This window comes from Haliotis rubra, unplaced genomic scaffold (genome assembly GCF_003918875.1).
Source record: "Haliotis rubra isolate DU_JTF1 unplaced genomic scaffold, ASM391887v1 Scf597, whole genome shotgun sequence".
In the NCBI taxonomy this organism is placed as follows: domain Eukaryota; kingdom Metazoa; phylum Mollusca; class Gastropoda; order Lepetellida; family Haliotidae; genus Haliotis; species Haliotis rubra.
Genome location: NW_025767298.1, coordinates 405396 through 426865, shown reverse-complemented (window position 1 = coordinate 426865; position 21470 = coordinate 405396). Strand labels below are relative to the sequence as shown.

General features: G+C 36.6%; 2 protein-coding genes across 2 annotated transcripts; one reads left to right on the top strand and one right to left on the bottom strand.

Annotated features, from left to right (window-relative positions):
• Positions 1-5833: 5833 nt before the first annotated feature.
• Positions 5834-11693, top strand: LOC124255176. Its single transcript, XM_046689017.1, has 4 exons — positions 5834-6509; positions 6728-6869; positions 10044-10509; positions 10563-11693. The coding sequence occupies exons 1-4, from the start codon at positions 6226-6228 to the stop codon at positions 10574-10576; spliced, it is 906 nt and encodes a 301-aa protein (XP_046544973.1). The 5' UTR covers positions 5834-6225; the 3' UTR covers positions 10577-11693.
• On the bottom strand, positions 7703-10037 carry LOC124255174. The gene has a single exon (XM_046689015.1). It carries the CDS (start codon positions 9831-9833, stop codon positions 8802-8804), a length of 1032 nt encoding a protein of 343 aa, XP_046544971.1. The 5' UTR covers positions 9834-10037; the 3' UTR covers positions 7703-8801.
• Positions 11694-21470: the final 9777 nt, after the last annotated feature.

Sequence of the window (21470 nt, the reverse complement as noted above, 5' to 3'; positions counted from 1 at the left end):
CTGTGTAAAAGCAATCTGATATAGTTGTTACATTTTTCAGTATGAATAAAAAATGTGATATGTCTGTTTTTTTATATATATTTTGGATTTTAAGAAATTAAAAGAGGCTTAAAATTTGATGTAATAAGAATATTATTGCTCAAGCAAGCCCACATCCTTCAGATTTGTTCCCTGGTAAGAGATAATAACATAATTGTATTAAATTTATTACCAAAGTAACAGAATGAAGTAACAAACATAAATCTGCATTGCAATAAGAATGCCAAGGGTATACTTGACTGAAATACACACAAATGAATTGCACAAGATTCCTCCTCATGAGTATTAATCTTTAGCACTGTCATCATGACTGTTTATGAAGAAGTTTACATCTGTTACTCCTTATTACATGATAGGAATGACATATAGTCATATCTCTACTTATGACAAAACATTTAAAACAACCACCAGCGTTATTAACACAACCAACTTTCACACTTTGGTGTCAATGACATGGTTATATCAAAACAGGATATTGGTATAGTTACCATTAGAAATAAAAGACTCAATATCTTAGAGTTTAAAAAACTTCACACACTTAACTCAGTCATTTGGAAATGTATGTTTCATTAAAATTAACATGATTAAGATTAACAATCATAAATGCACACACTGATCAACAAACACTAAAATATATTTGGCACTGTACTTCAACGGCCAAAAATAGTAACTGTAATGATGAAAGTATTTTCACAGAAAAAGATGTTTAAGAAACTTTAATTATTTATGTGACCACAATGGAGACATTGCGATGGGGAGACAAACCAATCAAGGTAATGAATGCTGTTCATTTAAATATTTAACCCCCCTCTGCATACTTTTACAATGTGTGAATTCAAATGAAGATATTTTCTTCATTAAATATATTTTTCTGTAACCAATAAAACATATTAAACGCAAATTTCTGTTGGGTACCTCATTAGGATGAGAAAGCCACAATAACTCGGTGCGCCTAGTGGCTGCAAGAGTTGTATACTCCCCAGGGAGTTGAGATTGATAATGCGATGTGCCGTTGAGATTCATGACATCCAATGATCGAGGGATAAAAATACCAGCGCCTTGAGCATGCACCAGTGCGTGGATATGTGCGCTATATAAATATCCTATAATATAATAATAATACATAATTCATGAACAAACACTATTTAAACATTTCAGATGCTTTTCTTCAAAAACAGATACTTTGCAACTAAGGGGTTGACTTTCTTGTCAAACGAACAGTCTGTTTATCAGAGCATATATCATTTTACTTTGAAGCATTTGTAGCAAGCAATACATCGATCATCTTATTTGCAGTGCTCATTCTCTCTCTATGTCTCTTCTCAGCAACAGCTTCTCTCTCTCACTTTCACCCTTCAGGAAATCCTTCAAGCTGTCACTCACACTTGGTCGTCGTTTGTTTGGTTTAGGCTCATCTTGAATGAAATACTTCACAAGTGTTTGTGACAAACATGGCTATGTACCCCACCGCTAACAGAAATCTAAAAGGGGTATATATCATAGATCTAGCTGTTGAGGGGCATTACATGAAATCAAGGTAACAAGAATCATCTTAAGTATCTGCTTGTACCAAACAATGAACACCGACAATAGTATATTTAGGGCATCCCCTAAGATTCCATGACATCAAATTTGAACACACTTTGTCTATTAATTCAGTAGATGCCGTGCTAACTTAAGGACTCTGAACTCCTTTTAAGAATAACTGAACATAAATTCTAAAAAGGTTTCACCACAATTCAGACTTTTGTAATATTTCAGCAAGGACTACTTCTTGCAAATAGCAGTAATACTTTCATTTACCTGCCTCATCCTTCATGGGTTTAGGTTTCTCAGCTTTGTCATCTTCAGTTGACGGTGCAGAAGAATCAACTCCTCCTGTGTCAATGTTTGCTACTGGTTTGAAGTCTGGCTGGGACTCAAAACAATGTTCAAGTTGAGGATCTGTTTTCGATGGAGATTCGCCAGATGTATTATTTTTATTTTTCTGTTTGGCATACCTGTCTTTCAGACTCTTTATCTCGAGGCGACATTGTTCGGCAGTGAAGTGATACTTGTTAACAGGCATGATCTGAGAAATTCTTTTCCACTTATTTTTTAAAGGTTTCTTTCCTCCTCAATTTTTTGGTGCTCTTCAAGGATCAGTTTTTCTGCGGTTTTTGTCCACATGATACTACCAAATTCTGGAAAAGGTATAACAGGTTTACTGAGTAAAGTTCAATTGTAAAATCTATTTATGCAAAATACTTAATAAAATTGATAAATCAATCATGCTAATACACAACACTTTCAAAACACGTCTTTCCAAAATTCAGTCTTTAGTCAACAAAACTACCCTTAAAAACTGGAAAGGAATTATTGCATAACCCTGCAGAGTATTCTAATATATTGACCTGGATTATCCCCACAACATTCTGCCACTGGCACCGCCTTAGTATTGTTTGTGTTGTCAGATTCTGGCTGTGACCGACATAATTGATCTATGATTATCTGTTTAACCTCTTCATCTGAAATGATTTAAAAGAACAGTAAAACTGCAGCAATCACAAACCCAAATAATAATTATGTAAATAAAATTCATTTAAATTAAAGGTTAACCGCAAAGCATTGTAAGTTACTGAAAATATAATTTAATACTTTTGTTTCTGCAGATCTCAACAAAAAATCTGAAACAGCTTTTTTGAAATTTGTAGTCATTTTAAGAAATATGAGAGATGATTCATAATTTGCAGTTACATACAGCCCATACAGTTTAAACGGTTTGCTATTCAAAATAAAAGGCTTGCCATTTTTACCAGTATCTGCAGTCATAAACAGTTTGGCCACATCCTCGTTCACTTGGAGGTTGTGTACCTGGCCATTTTTTCCACTGTGAAATTCACTGTCTGAGACATGCTTAAGCTAAAAGAAGAAAATAAAGATTTATTAGCCTAAATATGCAAAATGAAAGTTTCCTAAAGATGCATCATACTCAATGTATTAGCAAATGCTTTGTTAAGGTGAGCCTGATTTATAGAGACTAATCAGAGTATTATCTAATAATTGTTAGCTCTATACTTCGAAATCATATTAATACAATGAAGCAAAATATATACTTGCCTAAAGCACAAGCTGTGCAGGTAACTGTTATAAGTTCCCCTGTAATATAGAGTTTTAGCTCTGGGTTGTCACAATCTGCGTGCCAAACCCTTTTACACTGGTCGCACCTCAGGTATATTCTGAAAAGAAAGGAAAAGACAATGCTAGATGAAGGACATAAAAATAATCAAAGAGTTAGAAAAAGATATAAGAATAATTAGTTCAATCAAATTGACCTGACACAATATGCTCGTGACAGCTCGTCAGCATATTTCAAGCAACAATTTGAACATACATGTATATTTGTAATTAACTAACTAAATTAACAGTCAGTAGTTTTGGCAAATCAATTGATATATGTGCCAAATTATGATAGGCCTTCCAAAGTTTCGTGTGATTCCATTCAGTGGTTACGAAGTTAAACACAGAACATATCAATGCATTTGTTATGCCTTGTAGTGGAGCGGCTAAGATCCAGTTTTAATAAGAATTGTGCATTTGATGATAAAAGCACCAAAATTGGTCATGATATAAAAGAACATGTCTGAAATAATTTTAGATATGGAGGCACCTGAAATTTTGCATGTGTGCGCATGCGCAGTACATAAACTATGACATACTATTTTCTGCGTTTCCCTTAAAGAATCAGTATAGCCAACCATAACACACTTATAATTTTATAAATAGTGATTTACAGGTACATGCAATGACAGGAAAATTCATAAATTTAGAATAATAGAAAACATTTCTAAACAATGAACACTCCCTCTTTCCAAAATGGCGGCTAGCAGACAGCTTTTTGGATTATGAATCTCTCTGACAAAATGTATGTATAGTTGGGATTTATCTGATCGAAATAGACTGTAATTGCACATAATATGTAGAAAAAGAACTGCAGCATAATAAATATAAAAGTAAAGTTGTGCATTATTCTTAACAATCACAATATAAGTGATTATTCCCCAACTTCATGGCCCAAGGACAATCAAGGGAGATAATCCAAACTTGTCTTTCTCAAGGGAGCAGTCATTGTTTCCAGAGAAAAATCACTTTACTAGTTTAATTGTTTAATTAAATTCACAGCAACTAATTTAGTGCAAAAATATACTTGCCTAAAGCACAAGCTGTGCAGGTAACTGTTGTAAGTTCCCCTGTAATATAGAGTTCTAGCTCTGGGTTGTCACAATCTGCGTGCCAAACCCTTTTACACTGGTCGCACCTCAGGTATATTCTGAAAAGAAAGGAAAAGACAATGCTAGATGAAGGACATAAAAATAATCAAAGAGTTAGAAAAAGATATAAGAATAATTAGTTCAATCAAATTGACCTGACACAATACGCTCGTGATAGCTCGTCAGCATATTTCAGCAACAATTTGAACATACATGTATTTAGCTAACTAAATAAACAGTAAGTAGTTTTGGTAAATCAATTGATATATGTGCCAAATTATGATAGGCCTTCCAAAGTTTCGTGTGATTCCATTCAGTGGTTACGAAGTTACACACAGAACATATCAATGCATTTGTAATGCATAGAGCAAAAGGCTCACGCCTTAGTTTTAGACCTTTAATCATGTTCATGCAGCCAGTCATTTTTTATTTAAGTTTTTCAAAACATATGAAAAAATCAGAGTCAATGAGGGGTGTATTTTCTATGTTGCCATAAAGAATTTGGACAAAGTGAATCTTCTACCCTATTTTGGATTTCGAAAGTACTATGCATAGTTCCGACCGACGCTACGAAGCCACGCCTACATTGGTTACTGTTGCTATGTCCCCCAAGGTTTGCGATGCTGAGCTATCAAAATACCTGAATGTCATCCGGGAGACGACTGTCTCAGGTCAATGCCCGACAATATCTCCTTACATTTCCATCCAGAACATCACAGAATATCAAAAAGGGCACAAGTAAGGGGTTTAAATTATTTTCTAGAAGGGCATGTGCACGACATAAAAGTTTTCAGTCATACTCAGGCCGTTTTCGTGTACGCGAAATGTTGATGATCGCTATCGAAGCGCGAAGAGGCGCACAAACTGCAGCTGTAGATAGATATACGATCACAAACATTTGTCGATTCCTACTGTTTTTGCAAGGCTGGGTAAGTGCATTAAAATGCGTTATTGTAAACCAGAGTGACAACATTCATCAATATATTACGTTCCCTCCCAGGAATTAATTGTCTTTGTTAGAGCAAGCATAACATGTCATGTGTTCAAGTATTACACCTGCCTGTCTGTGTAATTACATAATGTGACAGAGACCGAACTCGGGCCATAAATCAATACGTTTTGTTTATGGTGTATAGCCTGATTGGTGTTAAGTTCAAATTGCATGTGGTCAGTGATAGCAGTTGTGTATTGAATATTGTCATTAGCAGACAAGCAGGCAGACACACAGGTGTCAATAAAACAAGACATTGAGTTTTGTCTGTGACAGCGACATATCTATATCACAGTTAGAAATTGTGTCAACGCTAAATAATGACATTGCTTTTAAGTATCGAACTGAGAAAGTGACTCGGTAAGAAGAACGTGTGGTGAAATAGACAAATGAAATTATATAAACAGTTTATTTACTGTCATAACATATAAAAAGCTAGCGCCTGTGAGATATCAACAACACATTATGAAAATAGCTCACACCAAAGCCTTCACCGAGTATTCACCGGACAGCCCGCTTCCAAGTTGCGCGAACCTAAGAGAAAAAACCCCAAAACAAGCCCGGACATCTGTACTGTGATGTCTAAATCTGGGACATGTGTAAAAAGGTACACGAAGTTCAAATCATAATCAAGAAAACCAGCATCTTGTCTTCAGCTACACACTGCACATATATAGCCATATATTTTCATACAATTCTCCAAAATATTACAATTTCAATATATTTTTGGTTATATTTGATTTTCATTTTGATGGAATTATCAACTACGTATACAGTACACATATTTCATGAAGGCAGTCATTGCTATGTTGAACTCTAGTAAATGTATCAGTCTGGGCTACTAAACAGGGGTATATCTTTTAAACATTTTTTCACTTACTAAATTTAGTAAATCCCATTCACTCAATTATTCTTATTTCATATTATACTTGCATCTACATTCACATGAGAAAGTGGAATTGGTATCTGCTATATTTGTGTATTTCTTTCCCCAGTTTTGGAGGGCGCTGTTCCCACATCGTGGGTTTGGTCAAGTCCCTGCAAGGACTGAAACTGCATGATTACACTCATGTGCCACAGCTGCAGAGCTGCACCAGTTTGCCCCAGCAGTGGCACAAACCTAGGGGAAGGACCATTACCCCAGTCCCCATGAATCATATCACTGTAGCAAGACCCACCCAGAACAGGAAGAGGAAGCCAGTGACTTGCCAAATTGATACTACAAAGAAGTAAGTCATAGTCCAACATTACAATCAAAGGTTTATCCTGTTAAAATATATTTTAAATAATAAAGTGTTTTTAACATTTATATGTGATTAAATAAATATTAATGTACATACTTCTGGTAAACCACATACATAACAGTCTATATGGAGAAATTAAAGGAATTTCACTCTTTCAGTCTAAAGTGATTATTTGAAATTCTATAAATGTACCTGTTTCTCAGAATCCCAGTTGTCACAGAAACGGACATGCAAGTCCTGAAGGACCAGGAACATGCTCCATTGAGCTACATGGTACACCTGACTGCCCCCAAGGTTCAGACTCCAGTTGGAGACGTGCAGTTGGGATCATTCCTGTCTTACCAGGTACATTCCATCACCAGAGTGTCAGTATCACCAAAATATCTATGGGGATCTGGGCTGCTTGTTGAAATAAAACAGTAAAGGGATCTGGTGCCCAGGCTCACTGACTTGGTATATGCATGTCATTGTATCCAAAATGTGCAGATCAAATCCAATCCTGTCAATCGCTATATTGTCAGACCCAGAAGTATCTATTTTGTAGAACACATCATACCTGCAATATTGCAGAGAGCAGCAAGTAACAAGCAAACGTCAAAATTTATATACATGATTTTATTGTGATTTGATACATTATCAAAGTTATTCTGTCAATAAGACATATTTCTGAAATGATACTCATGCCAATCATTCTGACATCATAATTTTTATTAGAAAGTAAGTTAAAAAATATAACTAATTGAGAAATGTTTAATTACCACTGTAACAGTGGTGGCAGTTAAATAGCACACCTGTCCTTTAAGAGCACAAGTACTGTGTCACAATTTGTTTTTGTATGAATTATTAGTGTAATTTAAAAACATGAAACAGGATGAACACATGAACATGATTGACATTATTTCAAATAACCTATTTCTTCTTTAATTGAAATATGCAGGACATAAGGTTGCCACAAGACAGAAATGCCCAGTGTCATATTTGACATAAAATACATTTTCCATCCCTGTATCAATAGCCTCTATATTAAGAGTCAAATACAATGGAATTTGAGCTAAGGGGAAAGCAGGCAAGAAGAATTTCCTACAATATAATCAGGGATTTACCTGGAGTCCTGTATTTGAAGTTACCTGGGACTCATATTCTTAATCTATTTTACAACAAAATGGGGGTCCCAGAAACTTAAATATTATTATTAATACTGTTATTGTATTGTGTATCATGATCATCACATTGTTACAGTAATTAAATTGCAAATGATACCATAACCCAGCTAGTTACAAACTCAGTCATAACTTATTGTTATTTGATTGGAATTTTTACAAAAAGTATTTGCACTTTTTCTGTGTCCCTGTGAATGCGCTACTAAATTTTGTTGTGTCCTTTGTTAATTTTTATGCGTATAGGACACAGGAATTTGCGTCTTGTAAATCCCTGATAATATACATAATATCTGACAATTTCAATCATAAGTTTCATAAATAACTGCTCAGTTTCCATGTAATATGGAACATATTGCCATACATTAATTTGTAGTGCAGAGATTATTTCGTATGTGTGATTGCCACAGGCCAGTGTACATTACAACTGCAGAGAAATTGACACAGTTGGGTGCAAGGAAAATGCAATGCCCTAAGCCAATGGCTATATATGTACGTAAATAATTTTATACATAATTTTCTTGGATAACAAATGTTTGAATTTCATCATACTGGGATTATGCCTCAGTCCCAAAACTCAATCAACATATAACATACTGAAAGAACATTGATGTTGCAACTGTAATTGTCACAAAACTGAAGCATATTGCATATTACGAATATAACCTTTTATATTTTCAGTAAGTTTCAACCAGAACATCAAAGTCTGGCACATAAAATTTATGCCAACATTCACTATAAACTACAGCACTGAGGGCCTCAAATACACTGGTAGAGCAAATAGTGATGACAAACAGAGGGTACCCCACATCATATGGGTTTACAATGGAACCTTCAAAGTGTAAGATTATATCTTTACTGCATGCCCTCTAAAGAGTGAGCTAGGGTCCTTCTGCGATATGAATCAAGTTTCATTACTTACAAGTGCTGAAAAGTTAAGTTGATTCATAAGTCCTGATACACAGATACATGTACCACAGTTTGGATAGTTATTGGTAGAAGTAATAGAGAGCCTTAGCTAACTCTGAAAATAAGATACATTTTTCATTGATTCATAAGAACATTTGAGTGAATCAGTATATGCTGATATAATGGAGATTCATAGTTAAATTTGTAGTGCTTATTCATGTTTATCAGTGACAAAAATATTTTGGAACAAAGTCATACAAGCACAAACAGTCCAAATCTGATTAATTCTTCCAAATAATGAAGTTGGTATTCTGTGTGCTACAATCTTGAATTTCTTAATCTTAGCTATGAGGCGTTCTATATGGATACGGTGTGCTGCAATTTTCTCAGTGGCAAGAGTTTCAGCAGAAGTCATTTGGGTTTCTGAAGAAACAAAAGGTGGAATGTTTAACTCTAAACCTAATTCTGAAAGCTCGTCCTCTATTGTAAAGCCCTTATCAGCCATAACTGCATCTCCTTCTTTGATGTAACCATGAGTAAGGAGCACCTTTAGCACATCATAAAAACCAGACTGTTCTGTTAATGCCTTATCTGAGATTGAACCAGTGAAAAGTTCTGAGACAAATGTTAGAGAGCCATTTGGATCACACCCAACAAGACATTTCAAGGTAGTACTTGATTTATAGTCACTGTACAGCTGACTCTGAAGTCCAAGAGCACATGGAGTTTGAGTTCTTAACTCAGTACCATCAATAATAATAACAGAATTTGGAAAGTCTCTTTTGAATCCTCTTGGCATGTTTGAAATGATGGTATCTCTGTGTGGCCATAATGATAACTGTCCTAGTTTCAAGTACATGTGTTCTACCCAGGCATTAAATACTGCACCACTCGACTGTAATGTCAAATGAAATCTCACAGCTATATCTTTGAGCCCAAAATTGTGCCGTAAACGACAAAGTGTCAAAAACAAACAGTTCTCAGCTGATAAAGTACGAATATCACAACGTCCCTTTTCATAGGTCATGGAAAAGCTCCCATCTCCTGGTACTAAAAACTGTAAGAGTGCCAAAAAACGGATGTATGTTATGCCAGTGTAATATCTAAAAAGGTTTTTTAATTTTCCAGCTTTCCCCTTGACTGTCTCTACCCCAAATTTCTGTCCTTTGCTAACTTCTCCTTTAAGTTTCTTTATTTCTTCATCCTTAAGGGTGATTGATTTCTGCAAAGCATCAATCATCATTTGCTGCTGTTCAACCTGGGCTCGAAAGTTGACTATTGTTGCGGTCAGATTCAGGTAATCAAGTGGAGATATCCCTGCAACATAAAAGTTGTCACATACATGATACCAACCAACACAAATCTCAATGTTTTACTTAAAAACACACTCATTTACACACTCATAAGCTTTACAACACAAATTGTTTTGATATGATGTTTTACTCTCTTTCAGACAAGAAATATCAAACCTGTCACAACACTGGCTCACACTCAATGCAAAGTGGAATCATTCCCAAAGACATCACCTATCAAACTACCAACTGAGTTTCAGGTACTCAACGATGGATATGCTGTGGCTGATCCTGAACAATTAGAGAGAGACACCAGGGGTCAGTCCTACAGTCTCCTCTGGAGGTCATCCAGATCAACGAGACTAACTGCTTCAAATTTTGGAAAGATTATCAACAGAAAAAAAAGGCCAACTACTGCCTTCTTGGACACCTTATTTCCTAAGGAGAAACAAACAATATATGCCAAGCCTCTAGAGTATGGCAAAAAACATGAAAATTCTGCTAAGTCCAAATATTTGGAAACATTTCAGTCTGCCCATATGCATGATTGTGGCCTGATTGTAAACCCTGAATTCAGCTTTCTAGGAGCTACTCCTGATGCAAAACTATGCTGTACTGTTGGGACTGGCATTGTAGAGGTAAAATGTCCATACACTGAAAGGAACTCAACCATTGAGGAGGCATGTACAAATGATCAATTCTTTCTGCAGAAAGATCAAAGTGGATCTATACATTTACTTAGGAATCATATGCATTATGCGCAGATTCAAGGTCAGCTTCTCATTTCAGGTGCTGATTTTTGTGAATTTATAGTGTACACTCAGAAAGATTTACATGTGGAAAGAGTGTATCCTGACTTGCCATTCGTGGCAAACATGCTACAAAAACTCTGTCAGTTTTTTAAGGACTTTGCCAAACCTCACCTAGCTCATGCTATGTAATATGTTATCATTTCATGATATACGCTCACAGTTGCACAGGATACTTACATGTTTGCTCTGTTTGGGTACTGGAACTTTGGCTGGAAGGCAGATTATCATTTCCTCTGTTATCTGTGTCAATCAGTACACTGAAAGATGTAAAATGTATTCCATATAAGGCCTTGTGAAACATTTGCAGATTGTATTATGTAACATATGTTATATTTTGGATTACAGTTACATGTTACAGTTTAACACATTCTAAATGGCTCTTTGTATTCACAGATTCTTTTAGTGTTGTAAAGGGAAAACTTGTACTATGTATTGCTTTCAGAGAACAACTGACTTGTCTACAGATATGGTATATAGGACAATATGCAATGTTGCAATACAACATGTATTAATATAATGATGTAATGATGGGCCAGACATATTTGCATCCAATATTTGCAAAAGTGTAGCGTGAGGCATTCCATTTTGTCATGCCACTGTTCAAGGCACCTGGGTATATTCAGTGCTGACAGATGTGGGATTACTTGAAGGGTTAATGTGAGGTCAGACTGTGCATATTGTCCATTTCATTAAGTAAATAGAAAGGACACAAAAATTAATGTAATGTAACCAACAAATGGTCATGGTTACAAATAATTCTGAAAAACAAAACAAATCATGATGTGACAATCATGTCATTAATGGTATTGATTGGTTGATTGAAAGCAAGCATATTACCACCAGGTACTGTGAACGTCACCTGCAAAGAAAACAGAGAAACCACAAAGCATCGCATTCTCTAGACTAACGCTTAGTACCAATATATATATAATTTGATAGTAACAAACAAACCCATTTAAATTGAAAAGGAGTCCCAGGGAGACCAGAGATTCAGAACCTAAGAACCTGAATCTAAGGAAATCTAGACTTGCTCCAATTAGGGCTTTAGCACTGCAGAGAAGGCTAGGTAGTAGGGAAAATAATATAGTTCAGGGACTGTGAGACAGACTATGATTTCTCATACAAATCCATGTAGTATGGGGTGAACTATGTGTTAACATTCTTAAGTTTGTTTATAATTCTCTACAGGTTCACATTGTAGTTTGAAATGTATGTTGAATATGGGTATATATTTGTCACATGTACCAAATCTTTTTCAAAAAAAAAAATCATATTTGTTATGTAGAGGTGCATCGATCAATGTCTGTGATATTTCTTTTGAGTGTGGACATGGAGGGTAGATCTGCATGAATTTGTTCCTAAAATTGAAAATACTTTGTTATTTGTTTTGCAGTATCATCTATTTTGTTAGTACTGCATTGGTCAGTGTCTGTGATATTTCTTTAGACTGTGTTATGACAATATCCTCAGGTGTTTCCAATGAAAATGTGTGCTGAAGACATCCATCACTAGTGTGTGATAATTGTAAAAAAACATTAAAATATATCCACATAATAAACATGGAGGATATATATGCATGTATGTGTTCCTAAAATTGAAAATACTTTGTTATTTATTTTGCATTATCATCTATTTTGTTAGTACTATTGGTCATGTCTGTGATATATGTGAGTGTGTTATGGCAATGTCATCAGGTTTGTCAACTGACAGTATGTGCTGAAGACATTTATTGTTAAACAGCATCATAAAAAAATTAAAATAAACATGGATGATGAAGTCGAATGAACAATTAAAAGACTTTGTGCTATGTATTTCTGCGTTGGAACAATGTTGTCCATAGGTGTAACACATTAAACATGTTATGTGTGGCACATTAAATATAAATTTGCTCACCTGACACTAGGCTCAACCGATTGAATGCCACTGCCCAGGCACCGTCGCTTCGGGGGGAGGTCTCACTGGTTTGATGGCGCTTCCATCGGCACTGATAGGGTCTGGAAACTCTTTCGTGGGATATCCATTCACAAAATGCTAACAAATATTTTAAAAATAAATACATTAAATTATCACCTATACGATTATATTGCCTTGGTAGGAACACGACGTTTAGCTTGCTGAACTACTTAGTACTTTGGTGGTTGTAGCGAATTAAGAATTGTCAACCAGTATCGTTATATAGCCAAAGAAAACGCTGCCGTGCGACAATATATTGCGTTGGTAAACATATAATCCGAAGATATATCGATATGAATACGGTCATATGCTAGAAAGACCAGTTTATACCTACACTACACTCAGTCATACCTTGGAGCAGACGAACTTGTGTTTGTTTATGTTGCCGACATTCAGTTGTCCGTGGGGTCGGCCACACGCTCTAATCCACCGCGAGCACTTCTCAAACTGGGTTTTCGGCTTGGGAAATGGCAGGAAATGGACATTAATGACTCTCTCTGGGTACCTTTCGTCCGAATTGCATGTACCCCAAGCGCAGCGCTTCACCATTTCGAAAAAACTCGCTGACAGCTATGTCCTTAGATACACAAAAGCTTGGGGGACCAAATGGCGCCTTAGCGACAAGCTGTGCAGCAGTAAAGGCGCGGAGCGTGCTGATTGGTTAATTGATTCAGCATCGGAACTATGCATATCAAGTTTATGAACCATTTGGCTGAAATATTCTCTGTTGAAAGGTACAGTGACTACATGGATACCATGAGTGGTGAAAATGATAAGGTCACACTGTTGAAGTTCATAAATACCAAGCTGGCCTTGAATTTGGGCATAATATTCTGATTGCTCTGATAAGTGCTATACACCAGCAGTCAGTACACAGCCCTTGTCCTTGGCAGCATCTTTGGGTGATTTCAGTCTCAAGGTATGGGGGCACTTGATCTCAAGCAATTTGGATGCATGCTTCTCCTTGCTGACAGCTGACAATACCATCTGTGGAACATCCAAGATATGGCTTATGAGAACATAACATAAGACCAGGAACAGTTACTTTAAGATGACGATGTTTTTTTTCTCTCCACTCTGGCATACATTGACCTTGCAACACTTTCTTTCTTCCTACCTCACTCAAGGGGACGCAGACCCTCTGGGGTGGTGGAGCGATGCCCATTACACAATCAACTGCTGCTGTAAGATCTGTGGTAGGATTAGTGAGAAATGTGTTAGTTCTTGACAGGATGCGTCGGAATGTGGAAGCAGTAATGACACCATTTCTCATTTCATGCCATGTTGGGTTGTCATGCTGACCTGTAGTTTCATTCTCGATGAAGTTGACTTGTTCTTGTGTGTAGCACAAGGTAGTCATAAAGAGACCACATGATTCGTCAGATGCTGAACTTACATCATGTGGCAAATGGGCTTTGAGAAAGTCGTCAGCTTTGCTTTTGATGGAGAGTTTCAAACATTCTTCATTCAAGCATACTTGCATTTCTCTTTTCCAATTCTGCAGGATCCAGAAGAAGGCCAAGTGCTGATGCTGAGGGCTGTATCTGAAACAGACAAATTTTGATATTTAACAGAAACTTTGAAAACATTACACTGTAACTTCAAATTTTACACTCAATGAGCAGTACTGCAGAGAGTAATTTCATAGGGTTTTAATTATGCTTTCATGACATACAAAATGGGGAAAAGGTATTTTGAATAAATTTTTTCTTCAGTTTAGATGTATTTGCTCCCCCATGCAATATTAACTTTAAAATTATTACATCTATAGAAGAAAGTACAAGTACTGTTAAACTTTGCAAAGTGAAAACAACAATAAAATTTAACATAACCAAATTACTGGATAAATTCTAAATGCAAAAATGTTAATGCTGTCATTAGCTGCAGATATAATATGTCACAGTATCTGTCTAAGAATAAATGAGGACATATTTCACTGTGCTCTACCTCATTAAGTCTTTTAGCAAATTCTAGTTCTTGGACATGATTTAGTGGTGCCCTGTCCATGGGGTGTCTGGGATCAAAATCTGTTTCCTTTTTGTCGGGGGCAACACCATATCTGAAATGAAAAGACAGTAACTGTGAATATTTGAAAAATGATTCTCCTCTATATTTTACTGTTATTATTAGTTTTTATTATTTTTAAGACACTTAACATCATTTCCAAACACACACCATTCAGTGTCTTTGTCTACTTTCTCACTATGACTACTTGGCTGTGGTTATTGGTTTACAAGGAGAAGTGAGTGAAATAAGACCTGCAATGCATTTAAGGATTGACTGTGTATTTCTTTCATTGCATTGAGGTATGAAACTAAAAACCAATGTGCAAACTGTGTGAAACTGTAAGAATCCGCGCAGCGGATTCTTACAGTTTGCACATTGGTTTTAGTTTCATACCTCAATGCAAACGAAAGAAATACACAGTCAATCCTTATAATTAAATTCAACAACAAATACTATAGGCTTTCAACAATATTTTATTTAAAACACAATCAAATTCATCGAAACAGATATCTTTGTTACCACCGATTAACATTTTCGGTGTAAGAATTCGGTAATGGCGTGACATGACTCAGGTGACTCATTTACATAAAATGACACGCCTACCAAACCATTAGCCAATCAGCATAGAGCACCCCCAAACAGCTGTCAATCAACCAAGCTAACATCGGGGTTGCGAATCAGAGCGGAACAACACAACCACACTCCGGCACAGCGATGACTAACATAACATAACTGCCACAAGATAATTTGCATATCACGTGACCGGACTTTTCTCTTGTTTGTAATCAAACGCGCATATTCATAAGAAGAAGAGACTGGACTCACGAAAGCTTTTCGGCGCTCTTCATTATGTTTTTACATTGTTACATATATATTCTTCCACAACTGCGACAGTTAGGTCTATGACAGTACATATTTAGATAACAAACTGGCTGCCTCGTTTGCTCTCCGTCGGCTTCGATGACAGCACGTGGAGCCGCACAACCTATGTAAACAAAGGATCGCTACGCAAATCGAAATAGTGTTACATGTTTTTGGATATTTTCTCAGTGAAACTAAACCATTCTATTAAAGATGTTTAGTTAGATGTGTAGACTCGTCAAAAATAAAAGAGTAAAAGAAATCTGTACATTATATTGAATGGACGGTGCAAGATGTGACGAATCGTCACATTTTTCTGGCCTGTGGCAGAGGTACTATGCTGGCTTGCCGCATGGAACTCTGGGTAGGAGAGTGCAACACAACGTGACGCGTTCCGGTAACGGCAAAGTTTCAAGTTCAAACATTTGAATTATTACCAGCGAACTGAAAGACACAGTTTGAAAAGTGAGAATTGGAAATGAAGCCCGATGACATGAAGTTAGTGGAACTGAGATTGTTAGTGGCAGCAGTATTTGCGCAAGTGGAAAGGGGCTGTGATGTGACTGGGATTGCGATGCCATGAACTGATGTTCCAACGTGCGCATGCTATTGTCGAGGCGTTACAATGGCGGAAAGCGTCTCGCTAATTCTTAGTTTTTGAGTAGTGGTTGTGTGGCGACTATAACTTCGCACGGAATTTTCATTCCTATGGCCACTCATAAACATTATGTGACGAAGTTCAAAGCCAGCGTCACTCATGGCTTGGATTGCTGTGGTGCGAAGGCAATGAGCAGTGTATGACTGACTACATTGGGCATTGCGACATATGTCAGACATGAAACGAGTGAACTGGTATTTTTTGACTGGGGTTGCTGTATACAAAATGTTGTGTGCGTCTGGAGAGCTAAGTGCATCTTTATTACAGTGCGAAAAAAGTGATCCGGCATTTGGGTCACTTTTGTCAAGGAGCTGGCGAAGTGCATTGACGGGACATTGGTTTATATCATTCGTCGCGTACATTCGTTTGTCGCTTTGCGCTTCATCGCTGCTGAGACCACCCTGGATGTTTTTTTGTTTCGTTTCGTGGGACATATTCAACATTGCTATCATCTACCGCAAATTCAAAGGATGTGGGCGTAAGCTGCTGGTGAAAATCAAGACGACGACTTACAAAATGGATGGCCAAGTCGTACCATACTTTGTACCGGAGGATAACAGGATTGGATGCCGAATGCAGATAAGTGCTAATTTTCATCAGATCACTTGTTTCAATGATTGATTTATGTTGTGTGGGACGTGACAAGCCATGTTGTACATTGTACTTTAATTTAGCATCAAGCATATCATTTGCAGACTTAAACTGCTTATCTCTTACAATGTCAATATCTCTCCCAATATTATTTAAAGTGTCTTTTCAGGGCAGAACGAACATTTTTTAAAGTGTTCTTGTGATACTCGGCAGCATGTGCAGCCGGCATATTTTCACATCTTGTTTCCTGGTTTTAGGCTGTGCCTCAGTGTAGAAAAAATCTCAACTTTGTGTTAAGTTCCTCTGGTGTAATTGTTGAAAAATCCACAGTCCTCCCCTCGCTCTCGAACGACCAATCTAAATAAACAGAACGAAAACAATATCTAGAAACCTGACTATGACAGACCCAACTATGTAAACTTTGAACTAGGTAACTTTATAGCAAATAATTTTTCTCGGTTAGATCTACATAATTTAATCTCATTCTGATAATTGTTCCATTTTTAAAAATACAACTTTGTGCTGATGAACTGTGTTTCGTTTTGAGAAAATATAACGTAGGATGGAATTTGAAAATAATATTTATATGAATTGTGTATATCTACCTTGGAATAGTTTAACACCCCATTTTGTGTTTCTTTTTGTGGATGTTGATTGTCTGTAGTCGTCCATTCGAAGTAAATCATTATTTGATAAACGTTTGAAACGATGTGTTTGGGATGGCTTATCATCGACGTGCATTGCACACGTCATCTCGTGATTTGCCGATGTTTTTGTAGATCTGGTTGATGCTGTTATCTCTAACAAACTTTCAATTTCTTCCAGGTCTAAATCATCCGGAAAATCAATGTTATCCGTGCTAAGAGTTGCAACGTTTCCGGTAGGTTTATCTTCGAAAATCGACTCAAAATTCCCCAGATCAAAACTTCCGTACTTGGAATCGGCCATCTTGTTGGAATGTAAACAAGACAAGTTGCAGACGACTGTTCGCTGACTGCACGTGGTAACCACAGTAACCAGTCAAATAATGCATTATGACAAACCCTTTTTTATTAAATAAACACTTTATTAACGTTCACGGGTAATTTTGAGTTGTTTGTTTATGTTAACCACAATGTATCACGGGAGTGCAAGGGAATTCCCTCGCTGTGTGAAGGTATTCCCCAACATTCCTCAGGTCCGAAAGTAGTCCGGTTCGGTGGGCGTGGCTTATTTTTTAGATTCATTGATTCAAAGAAATGCACTGATTGCCAAATAATGAAACAAAAAAATTTAATTATTACGAATATTTACCGGATACTAATGCAATTTAACTGTTTAAATACTTTGACAGTTCAAGCACTGCAAAAGCAATCTATGACATTTATTATCAGTGAACAATAATCAAACTTACACTTTGGATACATATTACAATTCGTCATGTCTGGCAAGGTTTGAAGATGGCACTGCTATGTACAAATTAGTAGTAGGTTCCAGACTTGCTGACACTAGGAAAGATATAGTGTTAATTACTTTTTATGTACAAAGTACCAATGTGCATGGTATGTGAAATACATACATAAGGAAGATCTTAAAAACAATTAAAATGCTAGATATCAGTTATAGACTTGATGATTTTCAAATACTGAAAATACTATTGCTATTGGCAATACATGCATTTGCTTCTCAGAAACATGCAGCTATTATAAGAAAGATATTAATACAATAACACATTGTATCATCAAATAAAAATACATGCAGTGAATAAGGATTCTGTTATAATATGTGCAAAACTTAAGATTATTGGGTAAATATAAGTAACCTGTTGTTAAAAACATGCTACATTTATACTGACAATACTAAAACACTACATAAATGCATGCAGTGAATAGGACTTTTGATGTGTTTGCTTTCGACCGGAATCGAACCGATGTCAAAAGAATACTCTTAAGACTACCATTCAAAAGCTTCATTACATCTCATTTCAGTATCAACAATATACACTTTGTTATTATGCACACCACAGCATGAACCCATCATACTTGTGATGAAATAATATTTGTGTGAACCCATCACACTGATTGAAATAATGAATGTTTGAACATACCACACTAGTTAAAATAATATTTGTGTGAACCCATCACACTCGTTGAAATCATAATTATGTGAACCCATCACACTTTCTAGGATACTAAATGCATGAAATATACAGGTGTACTCATAGTAAACCACAAAATCAGTACTGTTCAGTTTTGTTTCAGCCATCAGAGGATGTAGAGGTCCAGCAAATTTGTTACAGTTTGTTGCATATTTTTCATAGCTACCTCAGTCCGTGTTAATTCATGGCCACAGATGAATCACAATGCACATATTTGCTTGTGTTTCTAAAACTTGATTAATGTAACATGCATTAAAATAAGGTAATATCTCCCTCACATTAGCAGTCTCTTAAACATAAATTTGTTTACTAAGAAATGTATGTCATTATCATCATCATAATGATCCATTCAACATACTCATTTAAGGTCAGAAAACTGAAACAAATATTTCAGTTGACAAGTTGAGATAAGCCTACATACCTTTCCATCATGCGGCTGCAGACCCTTGAAAATCACTTCCATTTTTATGCAAAGCTGTGTTTTTGGCATTTTATGCTAATTTCTAATAACAATTTGACTCCCTTCACATATGTAACGTTTTCACTAAACAGTTCATTTGAACCCTTATTTAGTACACCAATAGTTTCACTATTTCATTGCCGGGTCCTTGTTGTCAACAAATAACGAAAATCCATGCAATCACAACTAAATTTAGAAACAGAATAAAATCATGAATATAAGCTCTATTAAAAATTTGACACAGAGAAAAAAAGAAGTTTTGATGAGGCTACTACACATATGATTCTTACCCCCAAGGACACTGACAATAGGCAGCCTTCACCTCCCAAACTTCTTTGTGGATTAGAAACCACAGATCGTACGCATCTTTCCCGAGATACGTACGATCCTTCTGTGTAGGTTTCACTCTGGCCCTAAACGCCCCGATGCAACTTGACTCGCTTATATGATCGCATAACATGTCTAAAACATGCCCATCGAAGAAGAGACGGTAGTCCTCGTAAGACTTGTAAGCCTTTAGCTTTTGCGGTCGTATTCGGCCCTGTTACAAATTAAATACTTGAACACGTCATACAAACCGAATTCGGGAATATGAGAGAAATCTTGCCAATATCCGGGAACCACGAAGGGCTCTGTGAATTGACATCCTAATTTACGCAGACGGGTTTGAACGTCTTTCTCCGGATCGTCCAGGGTCCTGTCAGGATCCTCCTCTAAATTAAGGTCTCTAACGCAAGTAGCTAATGCAATTAGCACATGCTTCCTGTGTCCCGATGATGTTATGCCATATTTCTTAAAAACAGTTTCAATTCGGGCACTTTAAAATTCTGTTAAAGAAAAAAATAACACGAAGAAAAGCTGTTTGTTAAAGAATGGAGGCCATTTTGTGAAGACAGCGTGTCCTTTGTCGCGTCATTGGCAACGGTTGCTAAGGAAAAACTGCCGGAATCTCGGGAGATCTCGTGAAGCGGAAAATGGACTATAGGGGATGTAAGTCTCGCGCATTCTCATTTCCGGTGTCCAACTTCCGGTGACAAACAAACCAATCGGAGGACCGGTTATACAAAGCAGTTGCGGTACGCCACATACGTTCCTATTCGCCCGCCAAGGAGAATGTTGCCAAGTCGTTCTAACCGCGGGAAATTTCGAACGGTAAAAGCATGGTTATTTGTTTCGCGTTTGGGTGTAATCACCGAAGCAATAGGGATTCCTGCAGCTTTTTCAGGTTTCTATGGGGTCGTCTGTCAAGGTAAGATTACCAGAGTAAACGGGTTTAGCAGGGTTTTTTCGGACATGTCCGTAGTGGAGTCATCTCAGACCCCTACTGCCGTGCTGACTAAAACGCCTACAGAAATTATGCTGTAAAATGTTCATGTATTAACACATATGTAGTTGGTCAGTTAATGGATAATTCTTTTAGAATAATTCGAATCAGATAGCCATGGGATTAAAATGTAAAATACTACAGTACTGAATTGACTCTCGAGGTTTGATTTTCATACAGTGAGGAGACCAGTGTGTGGGGAAGCTGACTTCGTTAACGGCTGAAGTCCAAGACTTGAAGGCCACAATCAAATCCCTGGAGCAGGAAATCCACTCCTTAAACCTAAGGCGTTCAACCTTTTCTATCAACGATATAAGTGGCAGTGAAGAAAAGGTTGGTTAACATATAACAGATTTAAACAGCAAAAACAAATGGATATAATAATTTTGTTTTACTTTCTCATTTATCTCTACCCCTTGGCCATTACAAAATTTAAAATAATGAGAACTTAAGTCACTTGTCATTCCCCTGTACACATATAAAACACTTAAAATGTATAATACCTATTCTTATTAAAGGAGGGCTTTCAGGTGTGCTAATAATATTGTTGCCACTACAATTAAGTTAACAATGTTTGTTAAATGCAACCGCAACAATCTAAGTAAACCTCAAATATGTTTATGAGTGTTGGTGTGTGTGTGTGTTGAGAGGAGGAATTGGCGCTAAATATTTTGAAGTACTGGTATTAATTTGAATGTGTGTTTACAGATGCTACTCTACACAAGCATACCCTATGATTTCTTCAAGATCATCTGTTCCATGCTGGAACGCTTCGACCTCAACTA

Excerpts from the sequence above, each read along its gene's own strand:
- LOC124255176 (XM_046689017.1), top strand. The coding sequence starts at position 6,226 with ATGAGAAAGTGGAATTGGTATCTGCTATATTTGTGTATTTCTTTCCCC. Across the intron at positions 6,510-6,727 it reads CAAATTGATACTACAAAGAA|AATCCCAGTTGTCACAGAAA; the intron begins GTAAGTCATAGT and ends CCTGTTTCTCAG. Across the intron at positions 6,870-10,043 it reads GATCATTCCTGTCTTACCAG|ACAAGAAATATCAAACCTGT; the intron begins GTACATTCCATC and ends ACTCTCTTTCAG.
- LOC124255174 (XM_046689015.1), bottom strand. The coding sequence starts at position 9,833 with ATGATGATTGATGCTTTGCAGAAATCAATCACCCTTAAGGATGAAGAA.